The 19,233-nt window shown below is 33.6% G+C and overlaps 2 protein-coding genes across 3 annotated transcripts; both read right to left on the bottom strand.

The window, feature by feature from the left end:
* Window positions 1-294: 294 nt before the first annotated feature.
* On the bottom strand, window positions 295-995 carry LOC109338861 (conglutin delta-2 large chain-like). The gene has a single exon (XM_019576211.1). The coding sequence runs from the start codon at window positions 948-950 to the stop codon at window positions 489-491; it is 462 nt and encodes a 153-aa protein (XP_019431756.1). The 5' UTR covers window positions 951-995; the 3' UTR covers window positions 295-488.
* A 7,382-nt stretch (window positions 996-8,377) lies between these two features.
* Window positions 8,378-14,371, bottom strand: LOC109338862 (sec1 family domain-containing protein MIP3). Of its 2 annotated transcripts, XM_019576212.1 has the most exons (7): window positions 14,247-14,371; window positions 13,838-13,981; window positions 12,554-12,703; window positions 11,265-11,768; window positions 9,346-10,884; window positions 9,163-9,231; window positions 8,378-8,697 (listed from the first exon to the last, which is right to left on the bottom strand). In XM_019576212.1, exons 1-7 carry the CDS (start codon window positions 14,292-14,294, stop codon window positions 8,569-8,571), a joined length of 2,583 nt encoding a protein of 860 aa, XP_019431757.1. In that variant the 5' UTR covers window positions 14,295-14,371; the 3' UTR covers window positions 8,378-8,568. The 2 variants fall into 2 exon arrangements, with proteins under 2 accessions (XP_019431757.1, XP_019431758.1); XM_019576213.1 differs by lacking the exons at window positions 13,838-13,981; window positions 14,247-14,371 and having other exon boundaries at window positions 12,592-12,696.
* Between the last annotated feature and the right edge of the window lie 4,862 nt (window positions 14,372-19,233).

Raw genomic sequence — 19,233 nt, 5'->3', positions numbered from 1 at the left:
ATTCTCCTAATTTATATTTTTATTTTCATAAAATTCACTACTTATAAAAAAAAAGTGAACCATTTGATTAGTGTTTGGTTTATTTAAACAACCTTAACTAAGTCTTAGTAAATCTATTAAAGGCCAGGTAGTAAGCTCTTACTAAGACGAGACCGGGGGCCTTACCTATTCCTGGCCCTTATTATTAATTGGCCTACTTAAATCATTTTTATGGATTAATAGAACACTTAATTTATTATATAATTATAAAATAAAATAAGTAACTTTGACGGCAAAGCCAAATCATATGTAGCGGAAGAAAATATTTCAGTTTAACATCATTATTTCAACTCATTAACTAAGCATAGGCAAACGATAAAGCATACCTTAAATGCTTTACGTTACCTTAGATACATGATCATGAACTAGTGATTATGATCTTTATTAAAAGCATAATTAAAGATAGCTTATAACCTTCAAGAATAAGCTATCATATCCTGTACTACATTTCACTCTTCATCAGGGTTAACATCACACCTGCGAAGGGGTCCAAACCCACAAGTCCTAGGCAATTTCTCAAGCTCTTGCTCCAACTGCTGTTCCTGTTGACTTCCCTCACATTGCTCGCTTTGACTCTCATATATCTGCTGCAATGCACGGCACTGGCATCTCTGGCTATTAAGCTCATTCAGTTGCTCACAGCATTGATCCAGTTCTTCTGATTCTTCTGAATATTCTTGGCTACTTCGGTGACGTAGAATAACATGCTTGATTCCTCGCAATTTTAGAGCATGATCTTCTTCCTCCTCTTGTTGTTGCTGAATCCTCTGAGCTATGTGGTTCTCGCAGTGCCTCAGGTTCACCTGCTGGAGTTGCCTCTTGCAGCTTTGTTTAGAAGATTGAAAGGCGCTAGTGTGGACCACTAGTACAAGAGCAGCAACAAGGGCTATGAGAATAGTGAGCTTAGCCATTTCAGTGGGATATTATGACTTACTTGTTATAACTGAGTTAAGGATGGAGAATGAATATGCATGGTAGGGGCATTTTATAGAAAGATTTGAGGTTTTGCACTTTTGCATGTAAGGAACGTGGAAGGGAGATGGGTGGGTGGTTTTGGTGTTTTTAAAGGGTGGATGTGTTTGCTTCAATTCTTGTTTTTCTGCTTCCACGTCTTAGTTTTCATGCATATACTGACGGGGGGTGAGGGTGACTTTGTTTGCATCAAACAACAGCAACATGCATGATTCGTAGGCCAAAAAGTCTATTTCAATTTTTATTATTCATAATAGGCCACAGGCATGTTTTGTAGGGTTACTTTCATTATTAGAATTATTTATATCGGTCTTTAAAGTGCAATAAATAGAGGTAGTAGTTATCGTTGTCATTGAGGTATAATTATGGTTGAGATTGTGGTGATTTTATGTAAATTTTACACTAACTGATTTCATGCATGATTAGTTGGCCTAAAGATCTTTGAATTTTCATTATTTTCCTGCAATATAATATACTACAGTTATGATCCTAATTAGGGTTGTGTATACTGTGATTGTTTCAAAACAGTTTTTTATTGATTGAGACATGTCTTTTTATGATTAATAGAACCTCTAGGTTAGTTTATTAGAAAATGTAATAGTTTTTTCATAAAATAAACTGTTATGTTAGAAAAGAAAATCCAAATGATGAAAACTTAAACAAAACTCTATTAAAATCACATAAATTTCTTCTTTCTGATTATGTGTGTGTGAGAGATCTCAATTTAGATAAAGGATAAAAATCAATTTAGACCTCTCTTAAATCATTTTGAGTAGTTACTATTTTTTTGCAATTCAAACATAGAAAACTCTATTTTAACACCAAATTGGAAAACATGGTCTTTAAACCTCGGCGCTCAACCTGAGTGTCGAATGGATCAGGAAAGGTCTTAGCACCGCAATCACATGTAATAAAATAATACACTCGCTAATTGCATGGACTTTAATATACCTTATTTGAACAAATGAAATTAAAATGAAAGAGATGATGTCATAGATCGACTGACTTGAGGCAAAAACGAAGAGACATTGCAACTCTTGAATGGACTATTCAAAGTCCATAAATTTATTAGAGTACTAAAACATTTTTAGTTATTTTTAAAGAAATAATGGAATAAATAGAATATATCAAATTCCACAAATTAATTAGGACGATAAAACATTAAATATTATAATTATTTATAGAGTAAATTACACTGAAACCCCCTGAGTTTTAGTGAAATTACACAAATCACTCCTCACTTTTTTACACCTACACAAACCTCCCCCAATTTTTATACTTTCATTACATTGACCACCATTGCATAAGAAATAAGTGTAATATTTTAAAAAAAATATGATAAATGCAATTAGGTTAAACAAAACATGATATATTGTGTAGACAAGTCTATATAATATATAAATCAATGTATCTTTATTATTTTTGGTTACAAAATGCATCAATAATTCTAAAGAAATATAGTGTAACGAACCAAAAATAATAAAGAAATATTGGCTCATTTATTATTTGGACTTGTCCCCACAATATATCATGTTTTGTTTAACTTAATTGTGTTTATCACATTTTTTGTTTAAAATATTACACTTATTTCTTATGCAGGGGGTGATCAGTGTAATGAAAGTATAAAAATTAGGGGAGGTTTGTGTAGGTGTAAAAAAGTGAGGGGTAGTTTGTGTAATTTCACTAAAACTCAGGGACTGTCAGTGTAATTTACTCTTATTTATATTTATAATTCTTAATTATTTAGTTTAATTATTATAAAAAAATTTCAATTTGAAATTGAAATATAAAAATTTAATTTTTTATTTTTGATTTATTAAAAAATAAAAAAAATTGAAATAAAAAAAAAGAGAAGAAAAAACACGATATATAAGGAGGGATCCGTTTACACCCAATTTAAGTTAAACTAGTTATATTCAATCTCAATCATTCATTTTCTTATATCTAATGGACAAAATAAGTGAAACTTAAAAGTTATTTAAGATTTCTATTTTTCTCTCTCATCACTTTTTGTACTCACCCATTTTGTCTGTTAGATCTAAGACAATGAATGGTTGAGAATGAGTATAACTAGTGTAACTTAAATTGAGTGTAAATGGATCCTTCCTCTATACATATATTTATATATATACATGTCGGTTTGGTGAAATGCAATCGAGTGGCAGAAAATGCTAGACTACAACCTTTGAAATGGTTGTTGAGTCGCCACATGCCGAAGAGTGATTCATCGAAATTTCCAATTATTTTAAAATTAGTTCTTAGACATCTAGAAATGTATTTTTTTCGATAAAATTGAAGATGCATGCATGCATGCATGAATGAGCAGATGTATGCAGGCATGCATCACACAGATTTTAATAAAGACAAAGGTTGATGAAAGACAAAGTTTGATATAGACAAAGATCGTCAACAAAGATTATATATCAAGGACAAGCTTTAAGGGATGAACAAATCAACAAACAACCAAGTCAACAACAAAGTTAAGACTCAAGTTTCATACAAGATAAAGTATTCAAAAAGATCTAGAGGCTAAGTGTTTTTATATCTGTACTAGGTGTTAAGATGTTTGCTTAGAAAGAGTTTACGTTAGAATGAACCCTAATGGAAGTCTCACAAGATAAAATCAATCATAACTAAAATGAGACATACATGCATACATACAAGATTTACATGCATATGCATACATACATGATCATCTGATTTTGGATGCATTTAAAAACAGTTTTAAATCATGCATCATTCAAAGTCATACATCATACTTTTACAAATCACGTACGAGGTTCAAATAACATTGAAATATCTTTTTGTAAAACCAATAATCGATTTAGAGATATTTTAATAGATTAAGCAATGAATTCTTGGGAATCCGTTAATCGATTAAGTATGTGTTTAGTCAAAATTAAGGATTGTTGCAATTTCTGGTTTCAGGTATTTTAAAGATTCGCTAATCAATTAAATTTAGTGATAATCGATTAACTACAACTGGAAATAGAATTGTATATAAACCCAAGTTTTTGATGTTCCTTCATATTATAAATTCATAAGAAGTTAGAACACACACGAAAAACAGATTTTACTTTGTTCTGAAAATCATTGCTCTTTCACTTTCATATCTTTAGAGAGATTTAAATTATTGTTGAAAATGTCAATTTGAGGTAACGCGATACGACACGAGTCTCATAATGTCATACCTCTACTTGATTTAATTAAAATATTTTGGAAAATGTCAACTTGAGGTAACGCGACAGGGCATCAGTCCAAAAGAGCACTACCTCTTCTTGATTTAATTAAATTATTGTTGAAAATGTCAATTTGAGGTAGCGCGATTAGGTATGAGTCCCATAGTGCGCTACATCTCCTTTATTTAATGAAATATTTTGGAAAATGTCAATTTGAGGTAATGCGACAGAGTCCAAGTCCCACAGTGCACTACCTCTCCTTGATTTAATTAAATTGTTTTGAATTTTTCATATTTAAATACTATATTATTAAATAAATAAACAATTTATAAAACACAATAAATAATTAAAAAGCAAACAGAATGAATAAACCCAAAAAAATAACATCAAAATAACAAACGTAATATACAAATAAAATATAGTTTATATAAAATTAATAAAAATAAACCTAAAAAAAGAAAAAATATAAAAGTAAATAAAAAATGGGAAATTAATTAAAGTTTTAGGGTTAAGGTTTTCAATTGGTTTGGGAATTTAGGTGAAATTCAATTTAGGAATTTAGTGTTAGGGTTAATTTGGGGGTTTAAGACTAAAATTAAATTGGAGTTAGGTTGAAATTAAATCAATTTGGGGTTATGGTTTTAAAATCAATTTGGGGATTAAGGTTATGATGAATTTAATTTAAGAATTAAGGTTTAGATGGAAACCCACCCACTGCCAGGACTGCTAAAAATCCCTACTAGTGGCGGCGTGGCCACCAGACTACACCATGGGTGTCAGTTTGGCACCCTATCCAGCCCCCCATGGCCGGCGGAGATAGCCCTGCACAACACAATCCAGCCGGCAATGACGCTTGAGAAGCGCAGTACTCCATGACCGTTGTCTGGTTCTGTGTCATGGCTTGTCGGCGCGGTGGCAGTCACACGAAGAGCGGGTGCATGCCCAAGAGTTGTGTTCGACGATCGCAGTGCTTCACGGTTACACCAAATCCAATGGTGATTCCGGGGGAATTTCAGTTCACCCTTTTCAGCACCGATAACTCGATATAGAAAAGAGAATAGAAACCACAACACTCTTATTTTATGACAATATCATTTTGAAAACACAGCCTCATATCATTAATTTTATTAAAGTTGAAGAAGAAAAGAGCAGAGGGAAACCTTATGAGCTTGTGGAAATAGAAACAAATGGAGTTTGCCTTGTAAGCTTTTCCAACTTCTCTGGTTGATAGAATCTGAATATGGTTGTTGCCTCCTCCTTCTTCTTATTTTAATTAGGGTTCTCTTAGTTGCTATGTTATACTTATTAAGGGGAATAAGATTAGGTTTTCCATCCCTAATATGTTTGGGCCAAAGGGGCCTAATTCCGTTTCAAGGTTTTCTCGCCTTACCTTTGTTTCAAGAATTATTTACTTATCAATTAAATTATCTTCTGGTCAAAATTGGAGGTTTACATTTCATATATCTTTTTTTTTTCTTTTTAGGTTTAGTTGATACGTATATAGTTCAGATCTATAGTTTACCATATTTATGTATTTGCCTTAGTTTAAAAACTAATTTCTAAAGAAGTGAACCATTTAGGTAAAAGTTAGCTTTTTTTTTTGTTTAATCTAGCTCTATTAGATAAATGGTGATGGAGATTGCTTATTAAGAGAGATTTCCTTTGGGTAAAAGTTTTACAATATAGATATGGAGTTGATGTCTTTCGGGGTGGCGGAGATAAGGATCATGAATGTTTTAAGAGGGGTTCTTCTTGGTGGACAGATATAGGTAATCTTAGTAATAATAAAGAAGGTATCAGGAATGATTTGTTGGATGAAGTTTTTAGTAGGAAGTCGGGTTCTGGAAGAGATGTGAGATTTTGGTCACTCATGGGTGGAGGGGGTCAATCTTAAAAGTGACACTTTTGCCAGATTGTTTCAAGTAACACTTGATAAAGATGCTTCAGTCAGTTCTATGGGGAAATGGAGAAATGCAGCTTGGACGTGGAAGCTTTCATGGAGGCAGAGTTTATTCATTTGGGAGTAAGAGGAGTATGAAGACCTATTAAATCAACAAGAGAATTATGCACCAAATCTTGATGTTTCATATGGATGACTTTGGATTCATGACAAAAGTGGCCAATATTCGGTGAGAAATGCTTATAAAGTCATTTCTCTTGAAGATGGAATGGTTGAGAAGGGGCTTTTCAAGAAGTTATGGGAATGTACCGTTCCACCAACGATGAAATGCTTAGTATGAAAACTATTTGTGGGTGGAGTTCCAACAAAGCTATGTCTTGTTCAAATGGGAATCCTAGGAGCAAATGTAATCTCGTGTTGTGCTTTCTGTGTGGAAGAGGAGGAGGAAATAAACCATCTATTCTATACTTGTTCCAAGTCTTATCATGTATGGCAATATCTCTACTCCCAGTTTGATATCATCTCAACTATATCCAATGATGCTAAGGTAAATTTTTCCTCCCACTTGCACTTGATGTGTTTGGAGACCAAAGCTTTAAGAATGTGGATGTCTCTTTGGTTCATTTCTATATGGACTATTTGGCATGTAAGGAACAAGATCGTTTTTTAGAACTCACTTATCGGTTAATTGTCGTGCAAGTAATTGAATCTGTCTAAGCTTATTGTTTCTGTTTTAATCGATTAAATCAAGTCCGTTAATCGATTATCCACATTCTTTTAATCGATTAAATAGGGGTGATTCAGCATTAAGTGTTGAGTTTCGAAAAGCGGATATTCTAACTGCTACACCTATTCAACCCCCCCTTTTAGGTGTATTGCAACCCTTGATACCTTACAATATTATTGTTATTGCTTATAAAAAATTTATAACTTTTTGTGAGTAATCAAAGTATGGAGGCAGATCGTAGTAACATTTATTGTCCTCATATCATTATTGAATGGTCGTGTTACGATGTTTCTTTTCACTCGATTAATTACTAAAGTAACAATAAATAACCAAAAAATATTATAATTATTTTCAAACCTCTTTGAAATGAGAGCGGTGCGGATATTAGTTTTTGTTGCTTCACCATTTTCAAAGAGATAATTATTTTTCCAACAAACCATTTTAAAACCAGAACTACGTAGTCTTGATTTTCATATTGGACCTAGGGATACGTAGGAGCAAGATGAATTCTTGTCAGACACAAAAATAGAAGAATAAATATTTTGTTTTAGAGAATTTAGTTTCAAATAAATTAAGGGCATTTAAATCATGCAATTAGTTATGGTACCTTTTAATTATGGACGAACGAGGTGAAAATATCTTCATCGATTCGTAATCGACTCCCGAACTCAAACTCTTATATAAAAGACTGTTTTATCCTAATTTGGGCTTAATTTGAGTTTTCCACGTTTTAGCCACAAAAGACGTGGTGATGACTCCCAAAGAGGTCGTGTAGCCGAAAATCGGGGCGCGACATTATGCAATGGGTAAGGTGTAGTGAGATATTAGCTAAGGTGGAGATTGTTGCGTAGAATTCCTAAAGAGCGAGATATTTCAAATCAATGTGAATATTGTTAGAATTTATTTGAAATATACTATTATGAGATGACACACATTGTTTAGGATTGGAGGTGGGAGATAGACCAAATCTATTGGTCTCAAGCTCATTGCTATAACTTGCACCAATTTGAAACACAATATGGGTCCGCTCATAGGTGATCTATAGCTTGTAATCATAATATCTAATAATATATTGATAATCTTTCGATGCCCTAGGGATGTAGACACAATTAATATAATTCTATTACCAAATTTTCTTGTCATTTATTTGATTGCTTATGGCTAACGTTGAGCGGTCATCACTTTTGATGCATCAATATATTTAATGGTTAACTAGTTTGTTAATTGTAAAATATAGGTATGAAGAGATTTGCTTGCATATATGAGCTAAGAAATAAATGATAGATAGTCGTGCATGTTTAAGTTAAGTCCTACGTTGCGAGTGAATGGTTATCAATTTGCATTTATTTTTTTAAACTAAATTTCATATTGACATGTTTACATGTTGATTGATTTCATGTGTTGGCTGGATTTGTGGTTTGAATTTGGCAGATTGAATGATCATTTTATAGTAACCACGTGTCTTTTGTGAAAAAGACTGGATAACTCATCTAATTTTCACACCTTTTTTTGGAAGCCAAAATCGACAACCGAAGAAAACATTGGCTTTTCCTTCGTGAATAAAGAAAGTAAAATTTGAACTCATTATATAGTTACAAAAAACAGGGTTTTACAACCAAACAAATCATTGGTTTTTCCTTTGTGAATAAAGAAAATAAAATTTGAACTCGTTATATAGTTACAAAATACAGTATTTTAAAAACACATAACTGAATTTAATTCCAGTATCCTATTTTCTAGTGATGGAAGAATTAGATGTAACTAAAATCTCCTTGTAGTAAATCAAGCATGTCATCAGGAGTAAGAAAAGTTGTTCCACCAACAATCAATTCAATATCAGGTCTTCCACTTTCAGACAACGCCTCCTGAGCTTCACGTACCTAATCGAAGTAAGGTACAAAAATAATGTTAGCTCTCTGTGCCATTCTAACAAAGGACCACTTTCAGTTTTTAGTATACATGATCAAGTATTAAATTATTAAATACGGATATAAAGACCAACGAAACGTTAGTCTAGTTGTGTAAAGTCTCATTGGATCGCCAGATATACCAAAAAGTTAAAGGTTCAATTATTGGGAACGACACTTGTTGGAGAGGTAGTCATACACCCCAAAAGGAATTAGTTCATTACCCATAAGGTGAAATGATACCCTTGGTTATACCAAAAAAACATGGATATGAAGTAAAATTACAATCAAGATGTTATCTTTCAGAAAATATTCAATTCGACATCGTAAAAGATGTCATGATAATATGATGACCATCTTGGTATTAGCTGAACCAGATTGTAAAGAACATGTAGGGAAGAAAATGAAAGAGGAAACCAAGGCATTCAAGAATCTTACCTCAACCCCATTGATGCCCCCAACAACAAACACCAAAATGACATTTTGATCAGCAAGACTTGGTTTCGCCTGCGGCATCATATTCATAGGATGAAAAAAGAAAGGAAAAATTAACAATAAGCATATTTGAAGAACTGGACAGTTAAAACAAGATTCGTGCATATGTTAAGAAACCAAAATCACCTGACCAAGGCCAAATCGTCCGAACCCACTCTTAAAAAGTCGTCCCACAGTGGATGAATGATATTCTAACCCTGGTAGATCGTACTTACCTAACACCCTTGTGAGCAGCTTATAGAGCAATCCTTTTCCCATATAGGTATCCTCACCAAAATTACCATCCACTGTCAATGATCCATCCCTTAGTGGTACATTCTTTATTTTCAGAGTGGATAGTTTATGAAGGAATTTGAAATAGTTATCCACCCTATCACGCAACTCCAACTTCAGCTGCACATCGTCATACACTTGCTCATTTCTATTATCATCATCACCCTCTTCTTCACCCCATTTGCCCCATTGATCATCATCAAAATCATCAATGTCTAGTTCTGAAGGCTCTTCAGCAGTTTCCTTCAATTTCAATTTGTTTGCATTAGCTTCAAGCTCTTCCCTAATCCCATCTAGAAGTTTGAGATTTTCTACCGATGGATTTTCAAGAAGGGCATCTACAACAGCTTCTTTTAACAAATGTTCCTCTTGCCAGGAAAACGGACCATCAGAACCAGATGTTGGAAAATTCTCACCAGCTAATATATATCCAACAATCATCAACAGCAAAGCATCTTGCAATGAAAGTATCCCCTTTGACGTATCCATTTTTCCTTTATTTACATGTGACCCCAACAAAGCACTCTTATTGATGAGATCACAAATTTGAGCAGCAAGACTTTGACTGGTTTCACCCAAACTTACACTCAGAATCTTCTCTGCGCTGATAAATGCATCCCATTTGGCACAATTAGATTCCTCAAGGGCTGATAATGTGGCACAAGCTAATTGTATAATTCCTTTGTTCCTCAATAAAGATGACTGGCTCCTGGCCAATGCTTTGATCATGGCAAGCAACTCGGATTTTGTAACTTGTCCAGGGCGAGACTTCATATTCAAAATTACATTTTCCCTGCGTATAGTTTCTTGTAGCCATTTTTTCACCAATAAGGCCCCATCTTTTGTTTTCATATCTAGTAAAGCTTCCAAGAACTTTGTTCCACGAAAACTTTCAGAGGAGACAAAAGACCCAGAAAGTATCTCTATGTCAGAAGGATGAGGCTTGTCATGAATGTTCTGACTAAGATTGAGCAAATCTGCCATATGAGAATCATTGTTACCATGATTCCACCCATGCAGAAAAGCTTCAACACTTTCTATAAGCCGAAAGTTGTCTATTTGGCTATCTTCTTCATTCAACATCTTTGCAACTGGTATTTGAACATCTAAAGGAGCCCGTTGTAGGTAGGAAGAACCATGTTTGAGTAAGATTCCTGAACCCTTACCCTGGGATGTGGTTCTACTTCTACGGGGCAAAGAAGAAAACATACGATCAACAAGTGAGTCCCCATGACAACAAGGAGTAAGAAGGTCAAGTGTGCGATCAATGAGTAACAGCCCTGCTGATCTCTTACGGCGACCTACATCATACAGACTGGACATGTCTGTCAAGATTTTTCCAATAGTTTTTGACGTATCACCAAGGGAGAAAATTTCCATTTTCAAGTCCATCTACATTATAAAAAATAATAATTAACGGCCAAGGTAACAGATTGAAGGAGAAACAACAAACAAAACCAAATGTTCCAGAGAGTGTGTATTCCGTGTAATGTGAAAATATTATCACTGTTATGGAAGAATTAAAGACACTCTTCACAGACAAGAATTCAGCACACCAAAAAGTAATTTGACAGACAATTTAATCTAGTCTTATTTTCAGAATAATGTACAGCTACAGTAGTACAATACAGAAGTTCTATCACACATTTTATACGCTGTACAAGCTTCAAATGGGAGAGAAATCAAGGTTTTAGCTTTGATTGTATGTGGTACTGAAATCAAATCACTAGAAAGCAGAAGTTTTCAGCAAAAGCCTGTGTGTCACTTGTTACCTTGGCTGCCAAATGGTAGAGAAAGTTGGCTGTAAGTGTTACCCCAGGAGGCACATCATCAGCATCAGAAAGCACACCAGTGCTTAATGGAGGCAAACCGGGACTAATGGAATCTTCATGTTCAGCTGATAAGTATGATTCAGCCACTAATCCTTCTGAAGGTAGAACAAATACTCTTGATGAAATAGGACACAGAATCATGGGAAAATGATGAACAGAAACAAGCAACTTCAACACTGCATTTTCAGTAAAGTCTAATGGATTGTGTTCATAAAAGCCTCTTCCACTTGAACTAGATTCAAGATGAGGAACCTCCTCTCCACTGGAAGGAAACCGTGAACCATCATCTTCAAAGTTAAGCTTTTCTGGTCCATTGCTGCCAAACATCCCAGATTTTGTTCCAAATTTCTTAGTTAGTTCTTCATAATCTTGGACCAGCAAGGATTCGTATTCATGATATGCATCTGGTCCCAGAGGTGAACCGGGAAACACTGCATGAGATACCTGCATTTTGACTAGAATTAGGAAAAAAAAAAGGAAGAGGAAGAGGGTAAAAGAACCGAGTAGGAAACAGGAATTGGAACAAAATAACTCAAATTGTTATCATTATATCATCACATTTCCATATAAACCTTTCACCCTTATGTTGATAATGTCTGATAAATGAAATGGCATGTCTTTATTCGAGCAAAAGTAACTCCTATCACCCAGATTAGTTTAAAGTGTTATAGAATCAACAACAACCAACAACCAAGTCTTTATCCCACTAGGTGGAGTCGGCTATATGGATCGAATGACGTCATAATACTCTATCATTAATCATGTACATTAACAAAGCATTAAAGAGATCTAGACTCAAAATTGCTAATTAAATAAGGTATCTCGGCCATTTACAACCTTAATGGCATACTGGAAGATCATTTTATAGGTTAAAAAGAACTGGTGATAACCCAAACAATTTTACAGGGGCTAACAAATTCTGCATCTACCAATAACAACTGTAACTTTAACTTATTCACTTAAACAACTACGGAAACCAATTTTAATTCAAGATGCCACTAATATTATTACTGGCCTTGCAACTAATCAATTACTCATCTAATACTCTGAACTGAATGCTAATGAACACTCCATGGATTATGGTGAAATCATAATTCACTCTCATACACATGCATAGTTCATCATACAGTTGCAATGCAAGGAAAGAAAAATAAAATAACATCAAAGAAATACAAAGCAGAGCAAGAAAAACAAAAAAAGGCCAAGAGCAGTAATTTACAAATAAGCACCTCAGAAATAGATGTAAATATAGTGCAATGACGAACACCTTGATGTGAGCTCAGGCAGCGTAAAATATACCGATGTGCATCACTTAGCAGACGTGATGTGATAACCACAAGTTTCCTTGCAGGATCAGAAGATGAGTTCCAATCAACCATCTAACACAAAACCAAAGGTAAAAGTAAATCACAGTTCAGGAAGTCAGCGTGATAATAATCTACATTATAACAGTGCAAACATACTTGACATAGCAAGACATCTGAATCAGCAGATGTAAACATCTTATAAGGAAAAATCTTCTTACAACCAAGCCCTTTTCTACAATGTGGGGTCATCTATATAGATCAAACGTGTCATAATGTCCTATCATAAATCATGTCTATAGACAAACCATTTAAATCTAAATCCTTTTCACTAGTATCACCAATATTTTCTTCTGTCTCCCTTTTTCCCTAACTATTAGGCTACCATCTGTTTGATTTACTCTTCTTACCACATTTTTTCTCCACACATGCCCAAACCACTTAAGGTGAATTCTACCACCTTTTCTACAAAAGATGTTCCCCAAACTTTTTTGCTATGTTGTTATTTGTTGAATATTTTTCCACAGCCAGTCCCTAGCCATGAAAAAGAGGAGATTTGAGTCAAGCAATAAACAATTCCAACGTAAAACTTTATCGAATCGTCATGACGTGGATCAACTATATAAATCTTCTTAACAAAAGAAAAGTGGTACTATCTATATTGTCAATTATTTCCAATACAAGAATTCCAGTCTCTCTAAGACGCACAAACACTGCAACTTTTAAATATGTGGTGATTTTTGTTGAATATTTTATTTTTTTCATGCCCGGTCCCAAGACAGGAAAAAGAGGAGATCTGTGTCAAGAAATCAACAACCCCAACATGAAACTTTATCGAATAGTCATGACATAGATCCACTACATAAATCTTCTTAACAAAAGAAAAATGATAATATCTATATCGTCAACTATTTCCAATACAAGAATACCAGTCTCTATGACACTTACAAACACTACAACTTACAGCATCAACCTTTTGCCTATGTTGTGATTTGTTGAATATTTTTCCATAGTCAGTCCCGAGACAGGAAAAAGAGTAGATTTGTGTCAAGCAATCGACAACCCCAATATAAAACTTTATCGAATAGTCATGACATGGATCGACTATATAAATCTTTTTCTCAAAAGAAAAACGGTAAATCTATATCCTCAATTATTTCCCATACAAGAAAACCAGTCTCTATATGATACACAAACACTACAACTTACAGCATCAAATGAAGACATGTTTTCCAAACTGCAAATAGCTCGAGCTCCATGATTGAGAAGTAAAGGGTATGCCCCAATAAACTGAAAACTTTCCGTAGATCCAGCATCTAAATAAACAATAGCACCTTCTACATACTCCAATATCTGGGAAAAAAGGAACAGAAAAACGTTCAATTAAACAAGATGGATCACATAGCATGAAAACAAAATTCAATTGTGCAGCATTATAACATTAGAATTCATAATTGCAGTAACAACAAACCCATTAATTGCAGAAACTGCAAAACCCTTAGAAACTTGAATTTTTCCCTCAGCCTTTTAGACAAGGAACTAATTCTTTGGGAGTGCGTATCTGCCGAGCAATAGTAAATAACGAAATGAAGAAAGAAAGGGAGCCATGTTTGTTTACCTGTGTAACGGAATCGATGCATGATTTGATAACATCAACGGATGCCATTTCTTTCAGTTTTCACTCACTGGAGGGAGGGAATACACAAATCTGTACAATATTTTTTTGATTTTTTAATTAAAATTGTGATGTTTGACAAATTAATTGTGAGCTTGTGAACTGCAAGGGATTCTCGCCTCTACTTACACGATAACAAAAATTGAAGTTACTTAGATAATGAGAAACTACTTTTAAATCGATTTTAATAAAAATAAAATATGTATAATAAGTATATAAATATATATAATAATGATATTCCGCACTCAAACATGATGAATTACAAGTTTCGAACTACCTTACACACTCCCCGATAATAAGTATGTATAATAAGTAAACAACTATAAGACCTAGCTCAAACAATATCTCTCCCCGATATCTCTATGTACCTTACACACTCCCTAATCCTTATTCACTCTTGGAAAAACACCTTTCGAAGTGATTCTAATCCCCTTTCTTATCACACCCTTGTGAAAGAAAATATTCTACAATAATAATGAAGAATGTACAACAATGACAGATTGCCTTTACAAGTTTGAAAGTAATATAACTTGCAATCCAATCAACTCTTTTGTATACTTAGTAATAATGCTCTTTATAAGTTGGTAAACTTTGAAACACTTTACTTTAAGCAACTTCAGAAAAATCAACTTTAAAAGTTTAAGAACTAGTTGCCAAAAGTGCAAAAAAATAATTTCAGAATGTGTGTAAGAGCTTTTAAAATTTGTATGAGAGTTGTGTGTTTGTGTTGTGAGATTCAATGCCTTTACATAGACTTTCCAATCACCCATAGTGCGTATACAAAAAGGTAGGAATAGATTGGAGTGAAGATATTTCGTTTGGGATGAAAACCTTTCATTTTGAAATCTGAAATCTGATACAACAACTCTTAGTAATCGATTACAACCAGTGGGTAATCGATTACCCAAACATTCTGTCAACTAGGCATTTAAATTCGATTTAGAGTAATCGATTACAACAAGTGGGTAATCGGTTACTCAACTTCATTAAAACTGGTAATCTGTAACTCAAAGACAATAATGGATTATTATGATCAGTTTTAAGTTGGATAAGTCTTTTCTAACACACGTAACCTGTTATTTAGATGTAGTAACCCGTTATACACTATCTTTGAAAATTGTTTTGAGTATATTTGAAGTGTTTCAATTTTATTTTAAAAATAGTTTGAGAATTACTACTATTGTATATTCAAGAGCATAGGATAGAAGTACCTATTTAGACTTAGACTAATTTTCTTGTAGTTTTGTCTTCATAAGTATTCTTCCTTTTCTTCTTTTTGGTGATGTTGATGTCTTCATAAAAAATGTGCCAAGGTTAGGAGCAAAGATCTTATTCACAATCTCCCCTTTTTTGATAATGACAAACCAATATCTTATTTAACAATGTAGTTTTCTGAGAGTAGCATACTTTGAGATATGTTAAGATGACTTGAGTATGCTCCCCCTATTTTGTATGCTCTCCCTTTCATTTGGAGTTATGTGTCTGAAATGTTTTAAACAGAAAATACACTTCTCTCAACTTTTCTCCCCTTCTGACTTTATCAAAAAGTAGAAAAGCCAAGAGTCCAACACAATATATATATATATAACATACATATTCATAACATCACAATGCATATCATAAAATAGAGATGTTCAACAAAACAACATAAAGCAAATTTTGTCCGAGAATATGATATGATTACAACCATAAAATCAGTAAATTGTTCAGAATCATGCATCAATACAAACATAAATCCTAGACACAATCTAAGACTCGGGCTCAGAGTTGTCTTCATCAATGTCTATGCTACTCAGCTTAGAAGGGAGACAATGAAGTTGAAACTGGATTTGTTGATTCTGAGTATCAAAGGCATCAATATGGTTAGTGATGTAGCCTCGAAGAGAAAGCAACTCGTCCATAATCATCTAACTGGTAGGCATGACAACATATGAGGAAGATTGAGCATGAAACTCATAAGGTTGAGGTTTAGGAGGGTTAGGATTGGTAGGTTCTGGTTGATCAGCAAGTGCATTCGTTCTATCAGATCGATGCTTATAGGTGCGACGGTCATGAGGATCTGTGGAGAAACCCATTTTGTGGACAACTTCCACATCAATCTTGCTTTCTGGAAGATTTAGAGCGACCTTGGTTTCACCATTAGTAGAAACACCGAAATGTTCAAGAATATTGGTTATGAAAATTGCATAGGGCAAATGGGCTTTGAGTTCCTCGAACATTCTACATTTGTCTCATTATCATCTGAATCCAATTGATTTTGATGTTAAAATTCATAGCGTACATAAATTGGAGTTTGATGTCACTAATTTGAGAATAGTTTGAAAATTTTAGTAAAATGACATAGCTCAGAAAATAATGAAGCAAACGATATTTAAGTTTGAGATGCCCAATAGATAGGATATCTCTATTTTTAACAGTCTCACCAAAGCCCTGTTGCTTACGCATTTCTATTTCCTCTATAGAAATTCTACAGAAAGAATGGTAGAAATATTTTCGATCATAGTTATCCCATTCACATACAAGGCCGAAACTTGTTATGCTACCTTGATAGGGTATGTTTCAGAACAATGAACTAAAAGTTTTCAAATCTAAAACAATGCCTTTTCCTTTCACATAGGAAGTAAGATGATTTTTCTGAATGTTCATGTTACAGTAAAATACTCGAACAAGTTCAGGATATATGACGTTAGTTTCACAACAGAAGTCAAAAATATTTTGATGTCGTAAAAGATAAGGAAAAAGAAAATTTTCAGACTCAAAATTCCCTACATTACCGTATTTCGGAGTAAAGATGATTCGACCATGAAAGTGCTCATCAAAGACTTTACGTTGCTCATCATTAGCAAGAAGCCTTGTCAAATGCAGAGGGTTGGACTCCAAAGATGAAGTTCCTTTGTTCCTTTGAGTCATATTTGTGCGTTGCTTCTTTGATCTAGAAGAAGAAGCCATTGATTGAAGTTTTTTAGTTTTAGCTTTTTTGAGATTTGGGTTTTTCTCTCTCTTTAAGCCACTAAAGAGAAATTTAGATTTGGAGATTTGGGTTTTGGAGAATTTAGGTTTTTTAGGATTGAAATTGTGATATGAATAGACACAAAAATCACCTAAAACAGATAAAAAATGAAGATTTTAGAGAAAGATGAGGTTGAACACGAGTTGAGGAAGAAAATGAGTTTGAAAAAAATGGAAAAATGCAGAAAAATCACATATATAACTGCAGAGAGTAATCGGTTACTCAAATTAAAAAATTTAAAATTTTCAAACAACAGCTTTGAGTAATCGATTACAGCATTTTAGTAATCGGTTACTGAAACTCCCTATTCAACCATGTAATTGGTTACTCTCTAGAGTAATCGGTTACTGACCCAAAACAAATTTAATTTAGGTATATTTATGCTATGAAAATGATTTATGACCCAAAATTTAAAAGTTAAAACATAAATGAGCACATTTAAGTACAAGTAGGCATGAGATAAATATAATGAAGCACGCAAATAATCATATAATCATGTTAAGATAGGTAAGCTTCATCAAGTATGCCTAATTCTCATCTAATTTTGTAAAAATGTTCTTTAGCCAAGGTTTTAGTGAAAATATCTACTAGTTGGTTAGGAGTAATAACGAATTCTATAGTCACATCTTTCTTTTGGACATGGTCCCTAAGGAAGTGATCCCTTATATCTATGTGTTTGGTTCTAGAATGCATAACTGGATTCTTTGTGAGGTTTATAATACTAGTATTGTCACATTTTAGAGGAGTGCAGCCTAAGTCTAAGCCATAATCTCGTAATTGTTGCTTAAGCTACAACACTTGGGCACAACAACTACCTGCTGCTATATATTCAGCTTTAGCAGCGCTTTGGACAACACATGCTTGTTTCTTGCAAGACCAAGAGGCAAAAACATTTCCTAAAAATATGACAAGTATCACTTGTACTTTTCCCTCTCAGATTTGCATCCAGCAAAATCTGAATCCAAATAACCAACCAAATCACATATACTTCCTTTTGGATACCATAATCCAACGTCAGTTATGCCTTTAAGATATTTCATGATTCTATTAACAACAACTAAGTGTGATTATTTTGGTTTAGATTGATAACATGCACACAGATATACACTAAACATGATATCAGGTCTAATTGCAGTTAAGTATAAAAGAGATCCAATCATACCTTGATATTTTTATATTTCAATGCATTTTCCAGCTTCGTGTGTATCGATGTAAGTACCAGATCCCATAGGAGTAGCTATTGGCTTGTAGTCATCCATATCAAATATTTTCAGCAAATCTCTGCAATACTTGGATTGATTTACAAAAATAACATTATCAAGTTGTTTGATTTTTAATCCAAGGAAGTAATTCAACTTCCCCATCATGAACATTTCAAACTCTTCTTGCATCATTTTGCCAAAATCACTACACAAAACTTCATTAGTAGAACAAAAAATAATATCATTTACATAAATTTGAAGAAGAAGAGTAGGATGATTTATTTTATTTATAAAGAGTGTAGTGTCGACCTTCCCTTTGGTTAATCTCTTTTCAAGTAAAAAATTGGTTAGACGATCATACCATGCGTGTGGAGCTTGCTTCAAGCCATAAAGAGCTTTATTTAATTTGTGAACATGAGAAGGATGTTTGTAATCTTCAAAACCAGGAGGTTGTTCTACAAACACTTCTTCTTGAATATATACATTTAGAAAAGCACTATTTACGTCCATTTGATATAGCTGAAAATTTAAAAAACATGCATATGAAAGTAATAGCCTAATAGCTTAAAGTCTAGCAACTAGAGCAAAGGTTTCATCAAAGTCCATACCTTCTTCCTGATTGTATCCTTGGGCTACTAGTCTAGCTGTATTTCTAATAATAATACCATTTTCATCAGATTTATTGCGAAATACCCAACGAGTTCCTATAATATGTCTA

The sequence above is a fragment of the Lupinus angustifolius genome, unplaced genomic scaffold (assembly GCF_001865875.1).
Source record: "Lupinus angustifolius cultivar Tanjil unplaced genomic scaffold, LupAngTanjil_v1.0 Scaffold_45_127, whole genome shotgun sequence".
NCBI lineage: Eukaryota > Viridiplantae > Streptophyta > Magnoliopsida > Fabales > Fabaceae > Lupinus > Lupinus angustifolius.
Note: the sequence above shows the minus strand (reverse complement) of the source record. Positions and strands in the feature narration are given on the sequence as shown.